We start from the raw sequence: 25,705 nt of genomic DNA, 5'->3' as shown, positions 1-25,705 counted from the left end.
TATAAAAGATTTCTTCACTCTTTTCTCCAGAACTTATTGCTAACTTGAACTGATGGTTTCTCATACAGTGCTTTTTCAGGGAGGCAATGTGATTCCAAGGCCAGCACAGCTTTTAGGAAAAGGCAGTGGGAACGAGGGCTTACAGCAATGGCATAGCCTGTCAGCAGGATCAGGATGAACAGCAGGAAGCTGTCCCAGGCTTTGCTGGGTGCTCTGACGACCTGCAGCCTGGGGTTAGGATCCAGCAGGTTCCACCCAGGCTTTGCTGGGTGCTCTACTGACGACCTGCAGCCTGGGGTTAGGATCCAGCAGGTTCCACAGCTGAACAGTTGCCAGTAGAACCAGGAAGCCCATGAGGTGAACGACTGCTGAGTTTACTTTTATTGCCTCATGGAAGCTGATGAACCTGTACCCAGCAAGGCTGACAGTCACTCAGGTGAAGTGTATGCTATCCACTTCTCCAGCTGAAGTGTAGCATCTCTGCAAGTCCTACTGGGTCAAACACTTGTTGATGTCAGAACTCTTCTTTTCAGTGTCGCCTCTGGTACTTGTGGATGTGAGAGCACTGGCAAAAGGCCATGTATTTGGTTGGGAGATCTCCAGAAGCCCTGAAGTGCAACCCCTAGGAGATTACTCCAGATTCATCCTGCAAATCAAGGCCAGCCTCGTCCACTGCTCCGGTTTGAGTTAAATCTCTCCTCAAAAGGAGAGGAGTTAGCCTAAGGAGATGTGCCCTTATGCTACTCTGTTTTCTGTAGGATAATTAATAGGTTTAACAGTGCTGAAAGTAGAAAGATGATAGGTAAACTAGACGGAAGGGTGTTACATGAGAAATGCATTCACAATCTTGTATTGCAACTTGGAAAGACCCCATAGAGCAAGTTGGTGTCTGATCACAAACTGTTGCAGTGTCTAAGACCTAGGCAGTGCCATACAGCAAGATGGACCTCAACTGTCAACACGATTTAACTGCACAGACACACTCCCTGCATAAACAACCCTCTGTAAGTCTGACCTGGAACATTGCTTCATTACACAGATCAACAATCCAGACTAGTGACCACTGAAAAAGTCAAGTACCACATGGCAATACTTGGCCTGGGAAATAGATGCTCCTCCCCATGGGAAAGACCAGAGAAGGTGCCCAAAGGGGCACCAGATGTCTCTTAAGTAATGGACAAGCTAATGCATGAACATCCCTACCCAGAAAGCAACCCTCTTTGGATTTAAAAAATGCACTGTGTTGCAGTTTTATTTAAAGCATGATCATTTGCCATGCCTTAGGCTTTATTCTTTGGTCAGGGTGCAAAATATAACTAATTCCAGGTCCTTGCTGTGTGAAATTTGAATGTATTATCCTTGACAAACACATACCTAAGTATTAGGAAGACAGGACATTTTCAATATGATTGGCAGTATAAATGGTTTCTTGTTAACTGTCTTCTCAGCTGTGGACATTAGTCGGAGTTCTGTTTTTAACTCTGGTATACAAATATAGGTCTGATAGAGCAGTGGAGGAGGAAAGGGAGTTTGAAAGGATACTTGTGAGTAATCAGGAAACTTTGGACGTTGACTAGGAATAGGCTTTGCTCCTTAGTCTCCTTCTTACCTGTTACGGTCATAGTGGTATTGTGCTATGTTTTTCTTATGCAGAGAAGTAAGCTTCATGTCAAGACCCAGGATGACAGCTAATGAGGCTTATGCTCGTGTCCAGGATGTTTCTTTTCCTAGTGAAGAACCGCCACCTCTGCTGTTTCAGCCAATGACCCTAAACACAGACGCCACAGTCACTACTGCTTGCCTAAAGATTAGCCAGGTCTCTCCCTAACGAAGTATTTTAATACTGGCAAAACACTAAGCTGAGCACTTGTCAAATCTAACTTGAACACACTGGGTTATGGTCTTGGTCTGCTCTGTAGTAACTCAGAGCCACTGCTTACAGAAAAGTTCACCTTTTCCACTACAACTTTCATTGGATACATTATTTCATTTTTGTTGTTTACATTTAAAAAAGTTTCCAAATTCATTTTCAGGCCTGAAAATAAGACAGGTATTGGCTTATGACAGATTCTCTTTTGGTGCAGTTACCTGTACTTTTGAATACTTGCTCTATTTATTCATATTTTCAATTCTTGCTATTACCTTATATAGGGATAATGCAACTGTACACAAAAAATATTCCTTCTAGAGATTAATCCCTTAGCTCTTGAAAACTGGAAGAGCTACTTGGTGGAAAGCCAGTCACCTTTTAACTGAATTCAGGCTCTGGAAAGGACCAAAGTCATAGCCCTAATTCTAATAATAGCTCATTGTAGAGCTCCCCTGATAACATCTGGAAACTTCAAGAATCTTTTACATCTAACACTTTAAGTTCACCTGTACGAAGGCGTAGTAACAGACTAGGAGATAACAGAGGACTTGTGAGATAACAGACCAAAGTCCTTCTTGGATGCGTCCAGCCTCAGAGAGGTGAAGAAGGCACCTGAGAACAAAGAATACCTGGAGTCAAGAGTCCTTAAAGCTTGTGCCCTCTTCCTTTCAAACTTGTCTTTGAAATCAGTGCAACGATTCCTGGATTATCTGTTACAAATGTTCCTGAATCTCTACATTTTACTTGGTATTTCCTCTAGAGCTGTCACTGGATATTAGCTGAGATCATGCATGTGTCGGAGAAATGTGCTGGCTGCACTATCAATAGAGTGAATGGGTATATTGGTGACCCGACCATGAGGGCAGTGTCTGACTTCACAGCTATTAAAGGTGTTATCCTTGCCAAGCCGGAACAGGTGCAGAGACACACTGACTAGTTGTACTCTTGCAATATGATGTTTGGAAGAGAACTGACGACCGTGATGTAAAGTGTGGGGAGAAGGGAAAGCTACTTAAAATACACGTTCCGAAATCAGTATGCTTTGAGCCATTTCAAATTTACTAAGTGTAAAGCACTAATATCCCATGAATACTAATAGTATCCTGTGAACACTCAGATGTTTCTATGATACACTAAAAAGCCTCAGATTCCACCCAGGACAGTGAGACTGTTGTGTATAAAATCATGACAGGTCTTGTGACTATAAACTTTCATAAGGCCCCAAAATATTAGAATTAAGATGTGTCCCTTAGTAGAAAGTACATTTAAAAATAAAAGGAATTCCACTTCACAGAGTTACCTCGTAAGACTGGGACTTTCCCATGTTTACCCCTTTTTATTATTATTTTTTTAATTTTAATTTTTTGGGTAGTTACTACTAATGAAAAATCCTATGAAGACCCACAGGAAGCCTTCACGCTTCATCTAGAAATAAATATAGAAGTCTAAAATTCCTGATTAAACACCTGATAGTAAATGGAAGGATACTGGGGGGCAAATTCTGGGGAAGATAAAGAGAAAATGAAGCTTGACGAGGACAGACTTCCTGTTAAACGTAGGGGAACTGAACATACTAGTTTCCCTCTAATCTCATAAAAAGGCCACTACAGTAATAGTGAAGGCATAAAGAACAACCCAAAGAAAAAGAGGAGGGTAGAGACAGCAACAAACTGCTGGAAGCTGGACAACAGAAGGATGACACTGAAAGCAGAGTCAAGAAAGCTGAAACCTAAATCAGCTGTGTAAAAACCCAGAAGCAAGCCTAGAAAGGAAAATTACAGGCATCAGATACTTTTGAAGGTAATGTCAGGTGGAACTGAAAATACAAGAATTGATTGCAAGATCCCAGATTTCCTTCCTCATCATTTGCAACAAGGTATTAGCTACCCATCCTGCCTTCCACCACCCTAAAATTAAAGGTTTATTTCCTACTGATGTTGAACTAGAGAGAATCTGAAGTCAGGGGCACCAGGTATGATCTACTAGAAAAGAATTAAGAGAAAGTTTTTATACCGCTTGGTGAGATGCTTCCCAGGCCCCTTTCTCCACAGGCTCTGAGAGGTCCAACAAGCCTATATCCTCAAGGCAGGAGTTTGGAGGGTCCCTCTATGTGAAAACTGTCCCATAGACCTAGATAACAGTTGACAAGCTCTTTCCATGTGCAAATAACTTCTAAATAGCATTTATTTGCTTTTTACTGTCCCCCTCTTCAATATGAAAAGCTGGCCACATGTTTGAACCTCTTACACTGAAAACTGGAGATCAAAACAAAACAACAAATCAAAAAATAAAAGCTTGGCAGCTCTTTCTGCCCAAGGGTCCTCCTGTCTCTGTACTTTAGTAAAATCACTATATAAATAAATAAAGCTCAGAGGCATCAGAGAAAGGGAGCAGGGGAGGAAAAGGAAACAACAAACCCTGTAACATCCTCACAGTTCAGAGGATACTGCATCCATAAAAGAACAGGACACTATGAAAAAAAAAACAAACAAGGGCAAACAATTCTTGAAATATAAAGATGAATGCTTCAGTTCTAAACCATTTCCAAACCATTTATTGAATTTAGTTCCCAGAAACTAGAAGAAAAAAATGGAAAAGCAAAACCAAGAAAATCAAAGGATCAGTCTGGTCACTCCAATGTCAAAATGCCAGGAATACCAGAAAAAGAAAAGAGAAAAATAGAGAAGAAATTAATAGAAGTCTGTAAGAAAATTTCTCAGAGCTTAAGGACACATTTCCAGATTAAAAGACTCACCTTGAAGAGAGAAAATTCTAAAAACTTTTGAGAGCTGGGGGCATCAAACATCATTATACATCTTAACAACAACCTGAGAAGCTAGAAAGCAATGGAGCTATAATTTTCAAATTCTGTGAAGACAACTGTTTCCAGAATTGTTAGCAATCAAATGTTATGGCAGAATAACATTTTGAGACATGGAAGGCTTCAAAAAATTAACTACTTTTGCACACTTTTTACTAATTTTGCACCCTTGCAGTAATTTCCTGGATGATGTGCTCTAGCTTAAATGATAAAGTACAGCAGCAGAGGAAAAATGGGATCCAGGAGAAAGATCCAGCAGAGGAGAGAGGTCAAGGTAATCCCTAGGGAGATTCCAGGGTGAGTGCTATAATGCAGACCTAGAAAATAACCAATCTTTACTGTACCAAAAGGATGGAGGGCCCTAGAGAGGTCCTTGTATCTGTTAAAGGTTAAAATGAAGGTTACTTGACACTTTTTGAACAGAATGAGATTTTTACTTTTGGAGGAGTTTGGAGATGACTCAGTGATAGATCCATGCAAAACCAAATGGAAAAAAAAAAGGGGGAGGTAATTATAAACTCTAAGGAAAAAGATGTAGAAGAAAAGAAATTTAACTAATATGTTACATGGCTCATCTTTGAAAAATCATTTGTATAGTCACAATTTAATATTTATTTTCATTATTACTATATTGGGATAAGGAAAGAGAAAAGGTGTGTATGTGTGTGTTAGGGATATGCATCGGATATAAGAAAGTTAAATGTTCATCAGTAGAGGAAAAAAGAAATAGATAATACCTACAACTAAAAATTCATGAAATCGTTAATCATGTTAATTTTTAAATTTCAAAGAACCAGTTTAAAAAGCTGGAAGGAGCTGTCTCTGGGAAGGGCCATGAGGTGGGGAGGAAGAGAGGACTGCTAGTTTTTGCCTTGAACTAGTTGACTTTTAATAACTTTAACTTTTTTTGTTTAATGTTTTTATTTAGTTTTGAAGGAGAGAGCACGAGTGGGGAAAGAGACAGCATGAGCGGCTCTAGGCTCTGAGCTGTCAGCACAGAGCCCGACGCACGGCTCGAACTCACGAACTGTGAGATCATGATCTGAGCTGAAGTCAGACGCTCAACCAACTGAGCCACCCAGGTGCCCTGATAACTTTGTCTTTTAATGGTATGAAGAAACTGAGCCTTCTCCTGTGATACGCAGGTCAGAGAGAGAGGGGAGAAGAGGTCTTCATACCCATGTTGTTGGACTCCAAAATCAGGGTCCCTGCACACAACAGGTTCACATTAGCAGTGAAGACCACAAATTGCACAAAGAGGCTTTTGGTGCAATGGTCAAGCCAGTGGCTCTGTTCAAGATGCCGCAGAACTCTGGGAAGACGGAGAAGCACGCTACCAGCTACCTTCTCCATTCAACCCTGCAAAGGAGAAAAATGCCCTGGCATCTCCAATATCACCTTCGTACCAGTGTAGTATGCAAAGCTACATCTCCAAATCTAGTTTACCTATTAAATACTATTACTAATGTTCAAACTTTCACTAGTGTTAGTTAACACTAATATAAACTTAGCTACAAAGATGAAGGTTTTCATAATAGTATTCACACCAAACTTCAATGTTCAAGAAAACATATTTGGCATTTAACATCTAGGGTAGAATTAATTTTACGTCAACCACCTATTACTCTACTCCTACTTCTAAATGTTAAGTGCTAATCTTAACAGCTATTCAGGTTTGAGAGGGGTGGAAATGTCATTATTTGGTTGGCATCGTTGTTGTTTTGTTTAATTTTAGAGAGAAGAGAGAGCAGGGGAGAGAGAGACTCTTAAGCAGGGAGTGTGGAGCCTGACACAGGTATGGATCCCATGACTTTGGATTCATGACCTGAACTTTGGATTCATGCCCTGAATCAGATGCTCAACTGACTGAGCCACCCAGGCGCCCCAGCATCATTCTTTTTGAGTAAATTCTTGCTGTAAATTTAAATGAAGAGATATTTTAAGCTTTTTCATACATAATGAAAGATTTTTATCACATACACATATAAAACCATTCTACAAATCTCTGGCAATTTAACTTTGAATCTTGGATGATTATGGTTCATAAAGGGCAATGATGCCTCTTAAATTTGAAGATTATAGTTTGCCTAAACTAGAGATACCTGAATTGAAATTGGTAGGTGTTTTTCCAGATGAGAAAAAAAAAATGAGTTTGGGAAAACTGCCAAACCAAAACATACCTACAGTTTGAGGTTGAACAAGGAATTTTCCAACTAAAAGATACATTTCCTTAAAGTCTAAAAAGTATTTACAAGTGTAGGAGACAACAGAGTAGCATTATAGTGGCTGTAGAAATTACTCAAATGGGTCCTTAATTCCTAATTTCCTAAGAATGGACAAAAGTGCACATCTTGCTCACCTGGCTGCAGTACTGGAACTTCTTCCAAGTCTCACAACATACCCTCCTCCTGAGTAAATGGCAAATTCCCCTTGGATAGGATAGCCACCCAGTATCTCTTGATCCTGATAACGCCAAATGCTGTCTGACTTTGTGATGTTCGTATCAGGGGAGCCCCCGTTGACTCCACAGTTCTCTGTATCCTCCTGATCTTGTGAGATGGCTTCACTTGTTCTTGGGGAGATACTCCAGTTGGGAGAAGTATGGCACCAGGAACGTGAATGTGATGAAGCAGAACATTGCCCAAAAGAAAGGAGTTCCCATCAGTAATAAATCCTAATGAAAGAGTACAAGAAACTGTTTTTAAAAATACTTCAAATTAGTAACAGAAAATGCCCTTTTTTGCTATTTTAAAAAACAGAATTTGGAATTTCTGCTAATGCAACCGGACAAGAAGATGACTGAAAGCTGTCAGTAAGATGGTGAAACAGGAGGCCCTCTGCTTGCGTCTGCTCTTAGCAACAATAATTTGGCAACCATTCTCAGAAAAAAAAGTATGTTTGTGGGAGCCTTGGGATCCAAAGGTAGGGAGCTGTGAAACCCCAGTGGAGTCCAAGACTGACAAAAGGCCATTCTGAGAAGGCAGGTGCGTGCCCAGGTGGCTGACTCACAAACTGTGGTCCTGACGACAGACTCAGAAATAGCTTTGTCCCCCTATGCACTTGGCTACAGCACCTTTCGGTCTTGGTCCTGCCACCAGCACCATGCACCAGGAGACTCCTGCCTATGTGTTGGATAATAGGCCTGCAGACCTCAGTCCTGACTGTGGACCATGAAACAGCTTGTGACCCAGTGCCAGTCCCTCTCAGCCACAGTTCAAAGGTTCCTGGAGACAAACTCACCAAACTCACTGGAATGGCCCTCAACTAGACTCCAGCCCCTCCTGGCTATAGAACATGAGCAGTCCTGCCAGTCCAGAGACGTGCTGGGGGACACACCCGTTAATGCTCCTGGAGACAAGCCTAGCAACCATGTCTGAGTTTAGATCCTGAAACTTCCTTCTAACTTGGCTCCAGGCCATCCCAGCCATTGTCAGGAAGCCGTCCCGCCCACTGTGGGATCGGGTGGGGGACACACTCATCCATCCCTCCAGAACCAGGTCTGTAAACACTGGTCCTGGCTGTGGATCCTGAAGAGCCCTGGGAGGTGGTTCCAGTCCTTCTCAGCCACAGTCCAGGGCCCATCTCACCTGCCCAGGGACCCAGCAGGAGCCCTTCCAGGAATCTGGTGGGAGCCACACTCATTCTTGCACCTGATAATAGGCTTGCTATATGCCAACTCTGAAGCAGACCCTTGTCCCAGTGCTAGTCCTAGTGAACAAGGTTCTGGAGTAAGTCCTGTTCACCCAGAGACCAGATAGAATCCACACCCACCTAAGCCTCTGGTAACAGGCCCACAAATTGTGGACCCCATTGCAGATGTAACAATAGCCACAAGACATGGCTCCATCCCAACTCAACTGAGATTCTGGAGGTAATCTCATTAGCCTTGGGAAACGACAGAAGAAGGTCTTTACTTGCCAAAAACAGTCTGGAAAGACTGGAAAATGTGTTTGCTCTTTCAAGTGCACAAATACGAATGCAAAGCTATATGGGTCACAAAGAATGACTCCAGAGAAATGAAGATCTATGAACTGCCTCACAAGAATTCAAAATAATCATCTTAAAGAAACTCAGTGGAATACATGACAAAACAAATAAATGAAATTAGGAAAACAATGCATGAACAAAATGGTAATTTTAAGTTTATTTTGAGAGAGAAAGAGCACGTGTGCATGTGAGCAGGGGAGGCACAGCAAGAGGGGGAGAAAGAATCCCAAGCAAGCTCTGCACTGTCAGCGCAGAGCTTGATGCAGGGCTCGAACTCATGAACCATGAAATCATGACCTGAGCTGAAATCAAGAGTTGGATGCTCAACCAATTGAGCCACCAAGGTACCCCCCAAATGGTAATTTTAATAAAGAAGTAGAAACCACAAAAGAGAACTAAACAGAAATTCTGGAGCTGAATAATACAGTAATAGAAATGAAAAATTCAATACAAAGCTTCAACATCAGACTTGATCATACAGAAAAAAGAATCAGTAAATTTGAAGATAAGTCATTTGAAATTAGCCAGTTCAAGGAACAAAAAGAAAAATGATGACAAAGAATGAAGAAAGCCTATAAGAATTCTGGACATTGTGAAAAGAACAAATATACATATTATGGGAACCCCAGAAAGAGGAGAGAGAGAAAGAGGCAGAAAACTTATTTCAAGAAATAATAAATGAAAACTTAAAGATATAAACATGTGGGTACATGAAGCTCAAAGGACCCCCCAAGTCAGATCAACCCAAAGAAGCTTATCCTGAGACACATAATAATCACACTGTTAAAACTCAAAGCTTGAGAATTCTGAAAACAGCAAGAGAAAAAATAACTTTACACGCACAAAGAAACCCCCACAGTCTATCAGATTTCTTAGCAGAAACCTTGCAGGCTAGAGGGAGCAGAATGACATATTCAAAGTGCTGAAAGAAAACAAAAAACTGCCAACCAAAGCCACTAAACCCAACAAAACTGTCCTTTGGAAGTGAAGGAGTGATAAAACCATTCCGAGCCTCACACAAGATTAGGGTAGCTCATCACCACCAGATCAGTCTTACAAGAAATGCTAGAGGGAATTCTTCAAGTTGAAAGGAAATGATGCTATGTAACAAAAGAAAAGTATACAACTCACTGGTAAAGGTAAATACATAGTCTAATTCAGAATATGGTAATAATATAATGGTTTATAAATCACTTTTATCCCTAGTATAAAAGTTAGAAGACAACAGTATTAAAAATAACTACCACTGCAATAATTGGTTACTGGATGACAATATAAAAAGAAGTAAAGTGTGACATCAATTGCATAAAGTGCAGGGGAAGGAGAAGAAAAAGTATAGAGGGCTTTTCTTTCTTTTTTTCCCCAATATACAGGCAGCACAATCTTGTTTATTTTTATTTATTTTTTAAGTAATCTCTATGCCCAGCAGGGGCTTGAACTCACAACCCTGAGATTAAGAGTAGCATGCACTACTGACTGAGCCTGCCAGGTGCCCCAAAGTATAGAGTATTTGTATGTGATTGAACATAAGTTGTTATCAGGTTATAGGATGTTTCATGTAAACCTAATGGTAACCATAAAGCAAAATCTATATAAATAGATACAAAAAAAGATATAGGGAAGGGAATTAAAGCATACCACTACAAAAAATAAATAACAAAGGAAGATAGCAAGAGAGGGAAAAAGGAACAAAGGAGCTGAGAAATAATCAGAAAACAATAAAATGGCAACAGTAAGTTCTTATCAATAATTACTTTAAATGTTGAGAATAAATTCTTCAGTCAAAAGACAGAATGATTGAGTCTGGTAAAAATACAAGATCCAATAATATACTGCCTATAAGAGACTCACTTTAGTTTTAGGTACACACCACAGGTTGAAAATGAAGGTGTGGAAAAAAGATATTCCATGCAAATGGTAACCAAAAGAGACCAGAAGTAGCTCTAACTTATAACAGATAAAATAAAATTTCATTTAAACTCGGGCACAACAGACAAGGAAGGTCACTTGTGATAAAATGATAAAGGGCTCACTTCATAAAGTGAACAAAACAATTATAAATATATATGCACCCAACATTGGAACACCTAAATATTTAAAGCAAATGTTAACTGAAGGAAGAAATAGACAGCAATACAATAATAGTAGGGGACTTCAACAACCCACTTTTAACAATGGGTAGATCATCTAGACAGAAAATCATTAAGGCAACAGCAGACTAGTTACCACTGTGGACCAAATGGACCAAACAGATCTATTCAAAACACTCCATTCAACCAGAATACTTGTTCTTCTCAAGTGCACATGGAACATTCTCCAGTGTACATCCTAAGTGGGGCCACAAAGCAAGTCTTAACAAATTTAAAGATTGAAAGCATGTATATCAAGTATCTTCTCTGACCATAATGGTATGAAACTAGAAATCAATAACATGAGGCAAACTGGAAAATTCACATATACACAAAATTAAACAATACAGTTCAGAACAACAAATGGGTTAAATGAGAAATCAAAGGGAAATTATAAAGTACCTTGAGACAAATAAAAATGGAAGTATAAATGTTGTAGAGAGGTCCTAAAGGTGCGATGACGAGAGAATTGGAAAGCAGGGGCTGAGACTGTCCAGGAGCTGAAGCAGCAGTCCCCTGGCTCAAGCCTCTTTTATTTTTGCAAATTGTCTGATAACAGCAAGCACATACAACATAGTATTTGGCATCCTGACAGGTCCTGCACCTGCAGCGTATTCCATAACAGGTCATGAGTACATCTGGTGCCAGACAAAACATTCTTATCCCAGGCCTGGTGCCCATATGATATCCTTCTGGAGAGAACGTGCAGTCCCAATGGCTTTCCACCTGGGAATGGAACTGCTTTTAGTTCCTTGCCGCTCTGTCCCTTTCCTTCAGGACATTCTTACGGTGCCTCCAGCTTCTTGTTCTCCAACAAAATGTCATGCCACACTTAGGGGATGCAGCAAAAGCAGTCCTAAAGTGGAAAGTTTATAGTAATAAACACCTACTTTATGAAAAAGGAAAGATCTCAAACAAACAAGCTAACTTAAATCTTCAAGGAACTAGTAAAAGAAGAACAAAGTCCAAGGTTAGCAGAAGGAAGGAAACAATAAAGAGCTGAAATAAATGAAGTAAATACTAGAAAAATAGAAAAAAAAAAACAATGTTTTTTTGAAAGATAAACAAAACTGACAAGACTTTAGACTGACCAAGAAAAAAGAGGATTCAAATAAATAAATTAATGAAAGAGGAGACATTAACATTGGTATCACAGAAAAACAAAGGATTACAAGAGACACTATGAACAATTGTATGCCAACAAACTGGACAACTTGGAAGAAACGGATAAATCCCTAGAAACACACAACTTATCGAGACCAAATAATGATGAAACAAAATATCTGAACAGACTAATAACGAGTAAGGAGACTGAAGCATAAAACAAAAAACCGCCCAACAAAGACAAACCTAGGACCAGATAGCATCATGGATGAACTCTACCAAACTTTTAAAGAATTAACATCAATCCTTTTCAAATTCTTCCAAAAAATTAAAGAGGAGGGAGCAGTTCAAAATTCACTTTATGAGGCCAACAATGCCCTCATACCAAAGCCTAAAGGAAAAGAAAATCACAGGCCAATATCGTTCATGAACACAAATGCAAAAAAATCCTCAACAAGATGCTAGCACATGAAGTTCAAAAACACATTAAAAAAAATAAAACATACATTGTGGGGCACCTGGGGAGCTTGGTCAGTTAAGTGTCTGATTCTTAATCTACACTCAGGTCTTGATCTCAGGGTTTTGAGTTCAAACCCCACTTTAGGTGCCACGCTGGATGTGAAGCCTACTTACAAAAAAATCATACATTGCAACCAAATTGGATTTATCCCTGGGATGCAAGGATGATTCAACATAAACAATTCAGTAAACATGGTATACCACATTAGCAGAATAAAGGATTAAAATCATGTGATGATCTCAATAGATGCAGAAAGAGCATTTGACAAAATTCAACATCCTTTTGCGATAAAAACTGTCAACAAATTAGGCATAGAAGCAATGTACCTCAACATAATAAAGACCATGTATGTCAAACCCAAAGCTAACATCATAACTGTGAAAAGCTTAAAAGCTTTTCCTCTAAGATCAAGAATAAGACATGGGTGCCTACTCTTGCACTTCTATTCAACATACTATAGGAAGTCCTAGCCAAAGAAATTAGGTAAGAAAAAGAAATGAAAAGAATCCAGATAGGAAAGGACAAACTTAATTGTCTGTTTAAAGATAATATGATCTTATACAAAGAAAATCCTATAGATCCCACCAAAACAAAAACAAATACAAACCTGTAAAACCTATAAATGAGTTTAGTAAAGTTATAGGATATAAAATCAATACACACAAATCAGTTGCATTTGGTTACACAATGACCTACCCGAAAAAGAAATCAAGAAAACAATCTCACTTACAAGAACATCAGAAATAATAAGATACTTTGGAATAGATTCAACTGAGAAACTGAAAGATACAAAGTATAAGACACTGATGAAAGAAATGAAAAAGACACAAATAAAATGGAAAGATATCCCATGTTTATGGATTGGAAGATTATTGTTAAAATGTCCGCACTACCCAAAGTGACTACAAATTCAATGTAATCCCTATCAAAATTTCAAAGCACTTTTCACAGAAATAGAAAAAATAATCCTAAAATTTATATGGAATCACCAAATATGCCAAATAGCCAAAGGAATCTTAAGAAAGCAAAGCTGGAGGCATCACATTTCCTAATGTCAAACTACAGTATAAAAGCTATAGCATGGCACAAAAACAGACACATAGACCAATGGAATAGAATAGAAACCCCAGAACTAGACCCACAAACATATGGCCAACTAATCTTTGATAAAGCAGGAAAGAACATCCAATGGAAAAAGACAGTCTCTTTAACAAATGATGCTGGGAGAACTGGACAGCAACATGCAGAAGGTTGAAACTAGACCACTTTCTCACACCATTCACAAAAATAAACTCAAAATGGATAAAGGACCTGAATGTGAGGCAGGAAACCATCAAAACCCTAGAGGAGAAAGCAGGAAAAGACCTCTCTGACCTCAGCCGTAGCAATCTCTTAATCGACACATCCCCAAAGGCAAGGGAATTAAAAGCAAAAATGAATTACTGGGACCTTATGAAGATAAAAAGCTTCTGCACAGCAAAGGAAACAACCAACAAAACTAAAAGGCAACCAACGGAATGGGAAAAGATATTTGAAAATGACATATCAGACAAAGGGCTAGTATCCAAAATCTATAAAGAGATTGGATACTCCACACCCGAAAAACAAATAACCCAGTGAAGAAATGGGCAGAAAACATGAATAGACACTTCTCTAAAGAAGACATCCGGATGGCCAACAGGCACATGAAAAGATGTTCAACGTCGCTCCTTATCAGGGAAATACAAATCAAAACCACACTCAGATATCACCTCACGCCAGTCAGAGTGGCCAAAATGAACAAATCAGGAGACCATAGATGCTGGAGAGGATGTGGAGAAACGGGAACCCTCTTGCACTGTTGGTGGGAATGCAAACTGGTGCAGCCACTCTGGAAAACAGTGTGGAGGTTCCTCAGAAAATTAAAAATAGACCTATCCTATGACCCAGCAGTAGCACTGCTAGGAATTTACCCAAGGGATACAGGAGTACTGATGCATAGGGGCACTTGTACCCCAATGTTTATAGCAGCACTCTCAACAATAGCCAAATTATGGAAAGAGCCTAAATGTCCATCAACTGATGAATGGATAAAGAAATTGTGGTTTATATACACAATGGAGTACTACAGGGCAATGAGAAAGAATGAAATATGGCCCTTTGTAGCAACGTGGATGGAACTGGAGAGTGTGATGCTAAGTGAAATAAGCCATATAGAGAAAGACAGATACCATACGTTTTCACTCTTATGTGGATCCTGAGAAACTTAACAGAAACCCATGGGGGAGGGGAAGGAAAAAAAAAAAGAGGTTAGAGTGGGAGAGAGCCAAATCATAAGAGACTCTTAAAAACTGAGAACAAACTGAGGGTTGATGGGGGGTGGGAGGGCGGGGAGGGTGGGTGATGGGTATTGAGGAGGGCACCTTTTGGGATGAGCACTGGGTGTTGTATGGAAACCATTTTGACAATAAAAAAATAAATGAGCACTTTGGAAAATAATTCTCCCAGAAAAAATAAAATAAAAAATAAAAGCTATAGCAATCAAAATCGTGTGGTACTGACATAAAACAGACATAGAATGATGGAACTGAACAGAGAGCCCAGAATCACCTCATGCACATACAGCCAATGAATCTGTGACAAGTGTGCCAAGTATAGACAATAGGGAAAAGATGGTCTCTTCAACAAATGGTTCTGGAAAAACTGGGTATCTATATGCCAAAGAATGAAACTGGACCCTTTTCTTATGCCACATACAACAATCCATTCCAAAAGTATTACCAACTTAACTCTGAGACCTGAAACTGTAAACTCCTAGAAGAAAACAGGGCTCCTTGATGCAGGTCTTGATGCAAAGCTCCTTGATGCAGGTCTTGGCAATTCTTTGACTAGGACATCAAAAGCAAAAACAAAACAAAACAAAACCAAGAGGGACTACAACAAACTAAAAAGTTCCTGCACGGTGAAGGAAACCACCAAACCATGATGAAATGGGAGGAAATATTTGCAAATTATGTATCTGGTAAGGGGTCAATAACCATAATACACAAGGAACTCATACAACTAAATACCAAACAAACAAACTTAAATGACTGATTAAAAACTGGTCAGGGGCACCTGGGTGGCTCAGTCAGTTAAGCATCCAGTTAAGCATTTGACTTTGGCTCAGGTCATGATCTTGTGGTTTGTGAGTTCAAGCCCCACATGGGTCTCTCTGCTCTCAGTGTGGAGCCTACTTCAGATCCTCTGTCCTGCTGCCCCCTGCTCCTCCCCTGCTTGTACTCTCTCTCTCACACAAAAATAAACATTAAAAAAAATTTTAAATGGGCAAAGGACTTGAATATACATTTTTATCAAGAAGAAAAGTGGCTAACAGTATATGTAAAAATCACTAACCAAAACCACAATGAAGTATCACCTTAGACCTATTCAGATGTTGTGTTGTTGTTGTTTTTTTTTTTTTTTTGTAAGTAGGCTCCACTCCCAGTGCAGAGCCCAATGCAGGGCTTGAACTTACAACCCTGAGTTCAAGACCTGAGCTGAGATCAAGAGTCAGATGCTTAACCAATTGAGCCACTCAGGGACCTCATGATGGGCTTTTATCTAGAAGATGAGATACTGAGCGTTGGTGAAGGTGTGAAGGAGGGAACTCTGTGCACGGCTGCTGGGAATGGAAATTGGTGCCATCATTATGAAAACAGCATGGGGTTCCTTAAAAAATTAAAAACAGAACTACCATGTGATCCAGCAACCTCACTCCTGGGTATATATTGAAAGGAAATGAAGTTAATATCTTGGAGAGAGATTTGCACTCCCATGTTCATTGCAGCATTATTCATAATAGCCAAGATATGGAAACAATCTAGGTGTATGTCAGTGGGTTACTGTATAAAGAAAATGTGACACACGCAAAGAAATCTTATTATTTGCTACCACATGATGAATATGGAGGACATTATGCAAGGCAGAATAAGCCACACAGAAAAAGATAAATACTGCATGATTTCACTTACATGTGGGATCTAAAAAAGTCAAAGCATAGACCAGAGAGTAAAATATGGTTAGCAGGTGCTGGGGAGAGGGAAGGGAAAATGGGGAGATATTGGCCAAAGTGTACAAACTTTCAGTTTTATTTAAAATGAATAATTTTGGGGGCGCCTGGGTGGCTCAGTCGGTTAAGCGTCCGACTTCGGCTCAGGTCATGATCTCGCAGTTCGTGAGTTCAAGCCCCGCATCGGGCTCTGTGCTGACAGCTCAGAGCCTGGAGCCTGTTTCAGATTCTGTGTCTCCCTCTCTCTCTCACCCTCCTCTGTTCATGCTCTGTCTCTCTCTGTCTCAAAAATAAATAAACGTTAAAAAAATTTTTTTTAAATGAATAATTTTGGAGATCTCATGTACTGCATAATCATTATAGTTAATAGTACTATATTGTATACTTGAAAGTTGCTAAGAGAATACATCTTTATGTGTTCTTAGCATACCAAAACCAAAATTGGGGCACCTGGCGGGCCCAGTCGGAGCATGTGACTCTTGATCTTGGGGTTGTGGGTTTGAGCCCCACGTTGAATACAGAGATTACTCAAAAAAAATCTCAGAGGCACCTGAGTGGCTTAGTTGGTTATGCATCCAACTCTTGGTTTTGGGTCAGGTCATGATCTCACAGGTTCCTGACTTCAAGCCCCTGTTAGGCTCCCCACTGACAGTGCAGAGCCTGCTTGGAATTCTCTCCCTCCCTCTATCTCTGTCCCTTCTCCACTCACTGTCTCTCTCTCTCAAAATAAATAAATAAATAAATAAACTTAAAAAAAATAAAATCTAAAAAAAAAATGCAAAACACGTAACTTTGCGATATGATGAATATGTTAATTAGCTTGACTGTGGTAAATATTTTACAATGTATTCATATATCAAAACATCACATTGGGGCGCCTGGGTGGCTTGGTTGGTTAAGCGTCTGACTTCAGCTCAGGTCATGATCTCATGGTCCGTGAGTTTGAGCCCCGCGTCGGGCTCTGTGCTGACAGCTCAGAGTCTGGAGCCTGTTTCAGATTCTGTGTCTCCCTCTCTCTGACCCTCCCCCGTTCATGCTCTGTCTCTCTCTGTCTCAAAAATAAATAAACGTTAAAAAGAAATTAAAAAAAAAAACAAAAAAAACCAACAAAAAACATCACATTGTACCTTGGACACATATAAATTTACTTGTCAATTATACCTCAGTAAAGCTGGGGAAAAATAATCAACTGAATAAATACTACTTACAAAAAGATAATGGAGAGCCACCGGATAATGTATGGAATTGTGGAATCACTGTATCATATACGTGAAACTAATATAACCTTATATGTTAACTAACTGGAATATTTTAAAATAAAGAAAAAAGAGAACTCAGCAAGGTGGTTGGGTGCTAATATACAGAAATCAACAGCCTTCATACATCCAAACAATATTTACTTAAATGGTAAAGACAGATAAAATATCTCACTCATAATAGCTACACAAAGATAAAATAAACCTAGCAAGAGATTTGGACTATTAATGAGGGATCCATGGAAGATGAGGGCAGAAAGGCATACCATACTCCCAGGGAGATAGGAGTGTGAAGGGAACATCATACAGATATCAGTTCTGTGAATTAATCTTTGTAAGTTCATAGTTTCTATCTATATAAATATCTATTTTAAAAAAATTTTTTTAACGTTTATTTATTTTTGAGACAGAGAGAGACAGAGCATGGATGGGGGAGGGTCAGAGAAAGGGAGACACAGAATCCGGAACAGGCTCCAGGCTCTGAGCTGTCAGCACAGAGCCCGACGTGGGGCTCGAACTCACAGACCGCGAGATCATGACCTGAGCTGAAGTCGGCTGCTTAACCAACTGAGCCACCCAGGCACCCCTCTATATAAAAATCTAAATCTAGATCTACAGCCGTATAAGCTCACTATTTATTGATTTATTTGGAGGGACAGAGAGAGAGAGAGACAGACAGAGAGAGAGAGACAGAGAGAGCAAGCAGGGGATGGGCAGAGAGAGGGGGACAGGGGATCTAAAATGGGCTCTGTGCTGAACAAGCAGCCTGATGCGGCGCTCAAACCCATGAACTCTAAGATCACGACCTGAGCCGAAGTCGGACGCTTAACTGACTGAGCCACCCAGGCACCCCTATAAGCTCTTAATACATAAAAAGATCCCCCCCTGGGGCACCTGGGTGACTCAGTCGGTTAAGCGTGCAACTCTTGATTTCAGCTCAGGTTGTGATTTCACGGTTCATGGGTTTGAGCCGCATCTCAGGCTCCACACTGACAGCACAGAGCCTGCTTGGGATTCTGTCTCTTTCCTTCTGTCATTCTCTCTCAAAATAAACACCAACAAAAAATTCCCATATATCCAAACAGTCTAACAAAATCAAGCAGCCCAATGAAAACTGGGCAGAGATTAGGAAAGGACATTCGTTCGTTCATACATTCCTTCAATTGATATGTATGGAGTGCACACGTATGGCAGGTCCTGCTCTAGGTGCCAAGAGCATACTGGATGAAAGAGTCCCTGTCCACAGAGAACACACATTTGAGGAGGGAGACAGAGACAAGAACCAAACAGTATTCAGGTAGTGATAGTGCTAAGAAGAAAAATTAAGTAGGAGGAGGGATAGAGGGGGCTGGGGAGGGAACACTACTATTGGTCTACAAGGGATGACTAGAGAAAGTTTCTCTGAGGATGTGGCTTGTGAGAGAGACCATAATAATGTTCGGAGCACCCAATGCAAATATCTGTCAGGGTAGCGGCACGTTCCAAGGCCCTGAGTTGAGAACAGGGTTGGTGTGTGGGAGGGCACAGAAGTGTGCATGGCTGAAGGACAGTGGAGGAGGGGTGGGCATAGGAGTGGAGATGTAGCTGTGGGCCAGGCTGGGCAGGCCTCTGTAAGCTCTGGAAAGGGTTTGGGATTTTAAGTATGATAGCAATCTACTGGGAGGTTTTGAACAGGGGAATAATACTGATTTATGTTTGAAAACAATATGGGAGGATGGAATGAAGCAGGGCAAGGGCAGAGGCAAATTCTGCCCAGATGAGAGGTGGAAGATGGTACCTTACTCTGGTTTTGACTTCCATTTTCTCATGAGTGCACTTGCAAAGCCTTTCTTCTATTTCAGAGCTATGGGTATTGTTTGAAAACACCAATTTTCAGTGGACTGTTGGGGATGTGGCCAGACTCATACATTGCTCATGGGAGTGTTAACTGGTACAATAAGGAGAAGACTGGGGCAATAACTTTCTTTTCTTTTCTTTTTTTTTTTATTTTAGAGAGATAGTTTGAGAGCAGGGGAGAGGGGCAGAAGGAGGGGGGAAAAGAGAGAGAAAGAGAGAGAGAGAGAGAAGGAAAGAGAGAGAGACAGTCTTAAGCAGGCTCCATGCTCTGTGCAGAGTCCATTGTGGGGCTCAATCCCATGACTCTGGGATCATGACCTGAGCTGAAATCAAGAGTCAGACACTTGGGGCGCCTGGATGGCTCAGTCAGTTAAGCGTCCGACTGATAGTGCAGAGCCTGCTTGGGATCCAATCTCTCTCCCTCCCTCTCTCTCTGCCCCTCCTCTGCTCACACACTCTCTCAAAATAAACAAACTAACTAACTAAAAAAAAAAAAAAAAAAAGTATCTCATAGGTTCAGGAGGCTAGAGGAAAGATTGAGCATACAAATACAGACATAGAGACATTAAAAAAAAAAGTCACTGGGGGCGCCTGGGTGGCTCAGTCGGTTGAGCGACCGACTTCGGCTCAGGTCATGATCTCACGGTTTGTGAGTTCGAGCCCCGCGTTGGGGTCTGTGCTGACAGCTCGGAGCCTGGAGCCTGCTTTGGATTCTGTGTGTGTGTGTGTGTGTGTCTCTCTCTCTGCCCCTCCCCCACTCACGCTCTGTGTCTGTCTCAGAAATAAACAAACATTAAAAAAAAAAGTCACTCAATTGAGCCACCCAGGTACCCTTTGGCAATATCTTTCTAAATTAAGAATGCATGCACATTTTACCACATCTTTTCCAGATATTCATGTTGTAGATATACTTGTACATGTGTGAAATTATGTACACAAAAGGATATTAATAATAGTATTATTAACAATGAAAGACTGAAAAAAATCTCAATGTCTATCAATAGGGAACTGGTTTTATAAATTATGGGACATGTGACCAAAGGAATGCTACACAGTAAATGAATAAAACATTGGGGCAGCTTTACGTATACTGATGAAACAATCTCTGATGAACTGTTAAGAGAAAAACACAAAATTCGTGGCAATGTTTATAAGTGGGCTACCACTTACCAAACATATTTGCAAATGCACAGATTACCTCCGAAAGAATATATAATAAATTGGGAATGTCATTGTGTCTCCGAGGATTAGGGGACAGAGGAGAGCTGCATAATATACCCTGTGGCACATTTGAGTTTTCTCCATGTATGTGTTTTAATTATTTAAAAAACCTGTTTTAACATGAAAGATTATTGAGAGAAATCTGACAGGGAGAGGCTGAAGACAGAAGAGAAAGGTGAGGGCTAACAATCTTCAAAGATGGTCTCACTTTATATTTCTTTTTTTTTTTAAGATTTATTTATTTTTGAGAGTGACAGAGAGACACAGAGACAGAGCATGAGAGGGGGAAGGACACAGAGAAAGAGGGAGACAGAGGATCAGAACAGACTCTGCACTCACAGCACAGAGCCCGATATGGGGCTCAAACTCGCAAACTGTGAGATCATGACCTGAGCCAAAGTCGGATGCTCAGCTGACTGAGATACCCAGGGGCCCCTCTCACTCTGTGTTTCTTAAATGAAAAATACATGAAATTATGATAGAATTTTGATCAGTTGTTCTCAGCCCAAGAAGAAAAGTCAAGAGAGAAAAGGCAAGCTCATACTGCTACAAGATTTTTAATTAAATCCTACCAAAAAAAGAGATCCTTCCCTATATGTGATTCAACACTGCACCATGCTATTTAGGAAGATTAAGTATTTACAAGAAACAGATTATCTGCCATGAATAGCTTGGGCTTCAATATTCCTGAAAACAATTGGACTAGCAGGATTGGCCTACATCAATCCTGAAAGTAAAGATTTGTGGGGTGCCTGGCTGGCTCAGTTGGAGGACCATGCGACTTTTGATCTTGGGGTTGTGAGTTCAAGCCCCAAGTTGGGTGTAGAGATTGCTAAAAAAATAAATAGATAAATAAAATTGAAAGTAAAGATTTGCTAGTAGTTGAAGAGATAAACCACATTAGTGCCAAGTTTTACTGCTTTTCACCTCAGGTCTACTTAATTCTATTTCTCTGTCTCCATCTACCGATTGCTGGGGCTTTTCCTTAGCATGTCTAGGTAACTCATGTACACTTTGTGGTTCCAGTAGATTAGCCAGAGCTCCAGCTGCCCCAGTTAATAATAATAGCTAACACTTATCCAGTAAATACTCTGGGTCAGACACTCTTCTAAGCATTTACATCTACTGAGTTTTTAATCTTCGCATCAATCTTACAGGGCAGGTCCTAAGAGTATCTCCATCATGTAGGTAAAAAACTGGGGCCCAAGAGATTGAGTAATTTACTCAAGAATACACTGCTAACAAGTGAACCTGGTCAGTCTTGCTTCTGAGTCTGTGCTTTTGGACCAAGACACTAGAATGCAGAGCCATGGAGTCCAGAAGGAGGACCACGCCTACCATGATGGCACTAGCCTCAGCCACCCAGGGTTCCATTCACTTTTAATTTGGTCAATACTTCATTCCGCACATAGTAACAGACTGCAAGCAAACATGCCCTGAACCGAGAAGTATCACCATCCAGAAGTGAACTAGAAAGGATCAACCTGCAAGGCATAGGAGTTGCCATCTGTTAACACTTGCCTAAATGCCCCAAAAAAGCCTTTACTGAGATGAACGTGTCTTTTAGGGCTCTCCCCGCCGCCACCCCAGGAACCAAGACCGCCGCCACCCCAGGAACCATGCCCGTGTTCCAAATGCCCAAAGGAAACTACCAATCCTGAGATAAATGAATGCAACAATTTCCAAAATACAGCTTACTTAGGACAGAAAGGTAGGACAAAGTGTTGGTCACTGGTAGAAAATTTTGAACAAGAAGCATCCCAGAAGTGGGGCCCCAGGACTGTGTCCATACCTCTGTAATCCCCATAAAGGTTAGGAAGGTGAGATTGGCCTGTGGGTAGAAATGCTTAAGAAGTTTGATCTCTGAGAAACGGTGGGAAAACCTCTTCCAAATAGCTTGATGGAGGTAAAACCTACTGGAGTTCTGTGCTGAGTAGACCGCAGTCATCAACAAGATGAGGAAGAGGATTTGTACTAGGAAAGAATAGGAAAAAAAAATTACAGTTGAGTGGTTAGCTTAGAAATTCTCTACACCTTCTCCTTCATGGTTCCCAAGCCTTGGCAATTTCATTCAACCCAACAACTGAAAACAGATGAGCCAACGTATTTGGCTCATGGTGGTGCCTATACATATCTACAAATATTTATATATTCCTTCCCAGAATTACTCTGCCACTCATCAGAAGTCTTCCTTTAAATAAGATACACAAAATCCTACACAAAAATTGCCGTATTTTAGTTCTTAAAACTAAATGCATCTCCGCCCCCAACCTTTCTCTCTCTAGCTATCTCTGGACTGTGTTCACAAGAAAGGGAAGGCAGATAAAAACAGAATTGGTCTTCTTTGGTCCAGGAAATGCGATAACCCAAACATGATATGTGCTGAACCAGTTCCCCTGTACTTAGAGGACAGCTACTTTTTTTTCACTTTTTTAAAACAATTTATTTTTGAGAGACAGAGAGAGATCAAGCATGAGCAGGAGAGGGGCAGAAAGAGAGGGAGACACAGAATCCGAAGCAGACTCCAGGCTCTGAGCTGTCAGCACAGGGCCTGACATGGGGCTTGAACTCAAACTGTGAGATCATGACCTGAGCTGAAGTCTGATGCCCAACCGACTGAGCCACCCAGGCGCCCCGAGGACAACCACTTTTGAAAGCATATTCATTTTTCCTCCTGTGAAGTATATAGATCAAGTTGTTACTCTACTCTGTAGGCAGAGAAAGGTGCTTATTCAAGCACATAATGACTTCTCATGACTCCTAAGTTCAGGAGTCTGCCCATTTACCACACTCCCTGGAGTCCATATTTTTTTCAAGGGGAGTATTTTAAGACAGCTTCTCACTTCCCTGTATTTTCATTTACTTCTCACTCCCCCTTTGCTGGGAATTGTGCTACAGGATCAACACATTACTGTTTGCTCTCCATGCCCAAAATATCTCCTGTCAGCTTGAAATGTTTCTTCTCTTTCAAGGTTCTTTCTGGTCACTTACCCGGGCTGTGGAAAGCTAGAGCTGTATAGACGGGGTTGTTCTTCTCTCTCGAACCAGGTAATGGTGAACATTTTGCTGTCAAAAATTCAAATGTAGCCCAAAAAACAGTTATATTTCATTAAGCAGTTATTCATCAACATTTGCTGAAACTCTACTATGAGTACCTCCTCTTAAATGCTGAAAACACAAAGAATAAAGCTACAGCAGTGGCACTTCTCAAACTATCATGAAGGACGTAAGAAAAATTCCAGTCCACTGGGGACAGATACTTTGATAAAATACAGTAACAAGGAACTGCTAGAATAAAGAAGTAAAACAGGAGCAGGTAAAAAAGAAGTCCCATTTTTTAAAAGTTTATTTATTTTGAGAGATGAGAGGAAGGGGAGAGAGAGAGAAGACAGAGAATGCAAGCAGGCTCCATGCTGACAGTGCAGAGCCCAACTTGGGGCTCGAACTCACAAACCTCGAGATCATGATCCGAGCCGAAATAGTCAGTCACTTGACTGACTGAGCCACCCAGGTGTCCCCAAGTCCTACTTTAAAAATTAGATTCAGGGGCGCCTGGGTGGCTCAGTCGGTTAAGCGGCCGACTTCGGCTCAGGTCATGATCTTGCGGTCTGTGAGTTCGAGCCCCGCGTCAGGCTCTGTGCTGACAGCTCAGAGCCTGGAGACTGTTTCAGATTCTGTGTCTCCCTCTCTCTGACCCTCCCCCGTTCATGCTCTGTCTCTCTCTGTCTCAAAAATAAACATTAAAAAAAAATTAAAAAAAAAATAGATTCAATATGTCTAAAATTGGTCTGCCCGATTGCTACAAAACTTTCTAAATACTTCCTCTCACTTTCTGTTTTCATCTTGGACTAGAAACAAGCAGTGCTAGTCCGTGAACCGCACGTGGGGAGCACTGTTGGAGAGCAGGGTTCCTCACATTTCAATGTGCACGGAACCGCCTGGGAATGTGGTTCAAATGCAGATCCTGGGGTGAGGCCTAAGATTATGCATTTTCTAAAATTCCAGGAGATGCCAAAGCTGCTGTCTGCGGACCACACCGTGAGAAGTATCTAGAGACATGTAAACCAAGATGGAGAGAGAAGGAGCCAGAATAGGACATGAAACTTGCTAGCACGTCTGTGCCAAATGCTTGGGAGTCACGGAAGAGAAAATAAATCTCCCTGAGGAAGTCAGAGAAGGTGTCATAGAGGTGAAACTTGACATTTGTTGTGAAGGATGAATCAGATACAATTCTCCAAATGGACAAGGACAAGAAAAGAAAAAGTCCTTTTTAGGCAGAGGGAACAACGATTCTAGAGCATGGAGAAATGAAATGAGGCCTAGGAAGGCAGTATGAAACCAGATTAATTTCTACAAATCTCATAAGGAATGGGGTGCCTATCCCTTAGTAATGTGTCTACCACTCAGCTTAAGAAATAAGTTACCACTACTTAATAAAGTTGGTTAGTGTTTGCCTGTGATAGTATTCCTTTCCTTCAGAGAGCTAATCCAATGCTGAATTTTAGAGTTTATCATTCCCATGCATTTCTTCACAGACACAAATACATACATACATACATATATATATTATATATATGTACACATACACGTGTATGTATATGTGTATACAGAGATCTATACAGGTCTATATAGGTCTATATAGATCTCTGTATACACATATATAACCTATATATGTATACGAATATATATAGATAGATAGATATGTCTATGTATACACACAAGTGTATATATGTGCTGTTTTCCATGATTAAAGTACTATGTTAATTTTTTTGCTCACCATTGTGTATGTGAGGTTCATTTGCATAACAGGAGCAGCTCCAATCAGGTTTTTAGAGGGTAGTTTCCCTCAGGCGTGGAGACTGAATGTGATGAGTAAGAATCGAGGATTATTTTGACATTTTTAGAGAGTGGGCATGTACTTAAATGAAAGG

The 25,705-nt window shown here is 40.6% G+C and overlaps 1 protein-coding gene across 1 annotated transcript in view; it reads right to left on the bottom strand.

The window, feature by feature from the left end:
- Window positions 1-25,705, bottom strand: part of PKD1L3 (polycystin 1 like 3, transient receptor potential channel interacting) — a 79,048-nt gene that overhangs the window by 2,795 nt on the left and 50,548 nt on the right. The window contains 12 exon segments of the mRNA XM_042917916.1: window positions 144-190; window positions 243-406; window positions 1,610-1,687; window positions 1,689-1,768; window positions 2,377-2,441; window positions 2,444-2,575; window positions 5,870-6,003; window positions 7,051-7,241; window positions 7,244-7,365; window positions 22,567-22,599; window positions 22,602-22,748; window positions 23,703-23,840. Coding sequence (XP_042773850.1) covers window positions 144-190; window positions 243-406; window positions 1,610-1,687; window positions 1,689-1,768; window positions 2,377-2,441; window positions 2,444-2,575; window positions 5,870-6,003; window positions 7,051-7,241; window positions 7,244-7,365; window positions 22,567-22,599; window positions 22,602-22,748; window positions 23,703-23,840 — 1,331 coding nt within the window.

The sequence above is a fragment of the Panthera leo genome, chromosome E2 (genome assembly GCF_018350215.1).
Source record: "Panthera leo isolate Ple1 chromosome E2, P.leo_Ple1_pat1.1, whole genome shotgun sequence".
NCBI classification, from domain to species: Eukaryota; Metazoa; Chordata; class Mammalia; order Carnivora; family Felidae; genus Panthera; species Panthera leo.
Note: the sequence above shows the minus strand (reverse complement) of the source record. Positions and strands in the feature narration are given on the sequence as shown.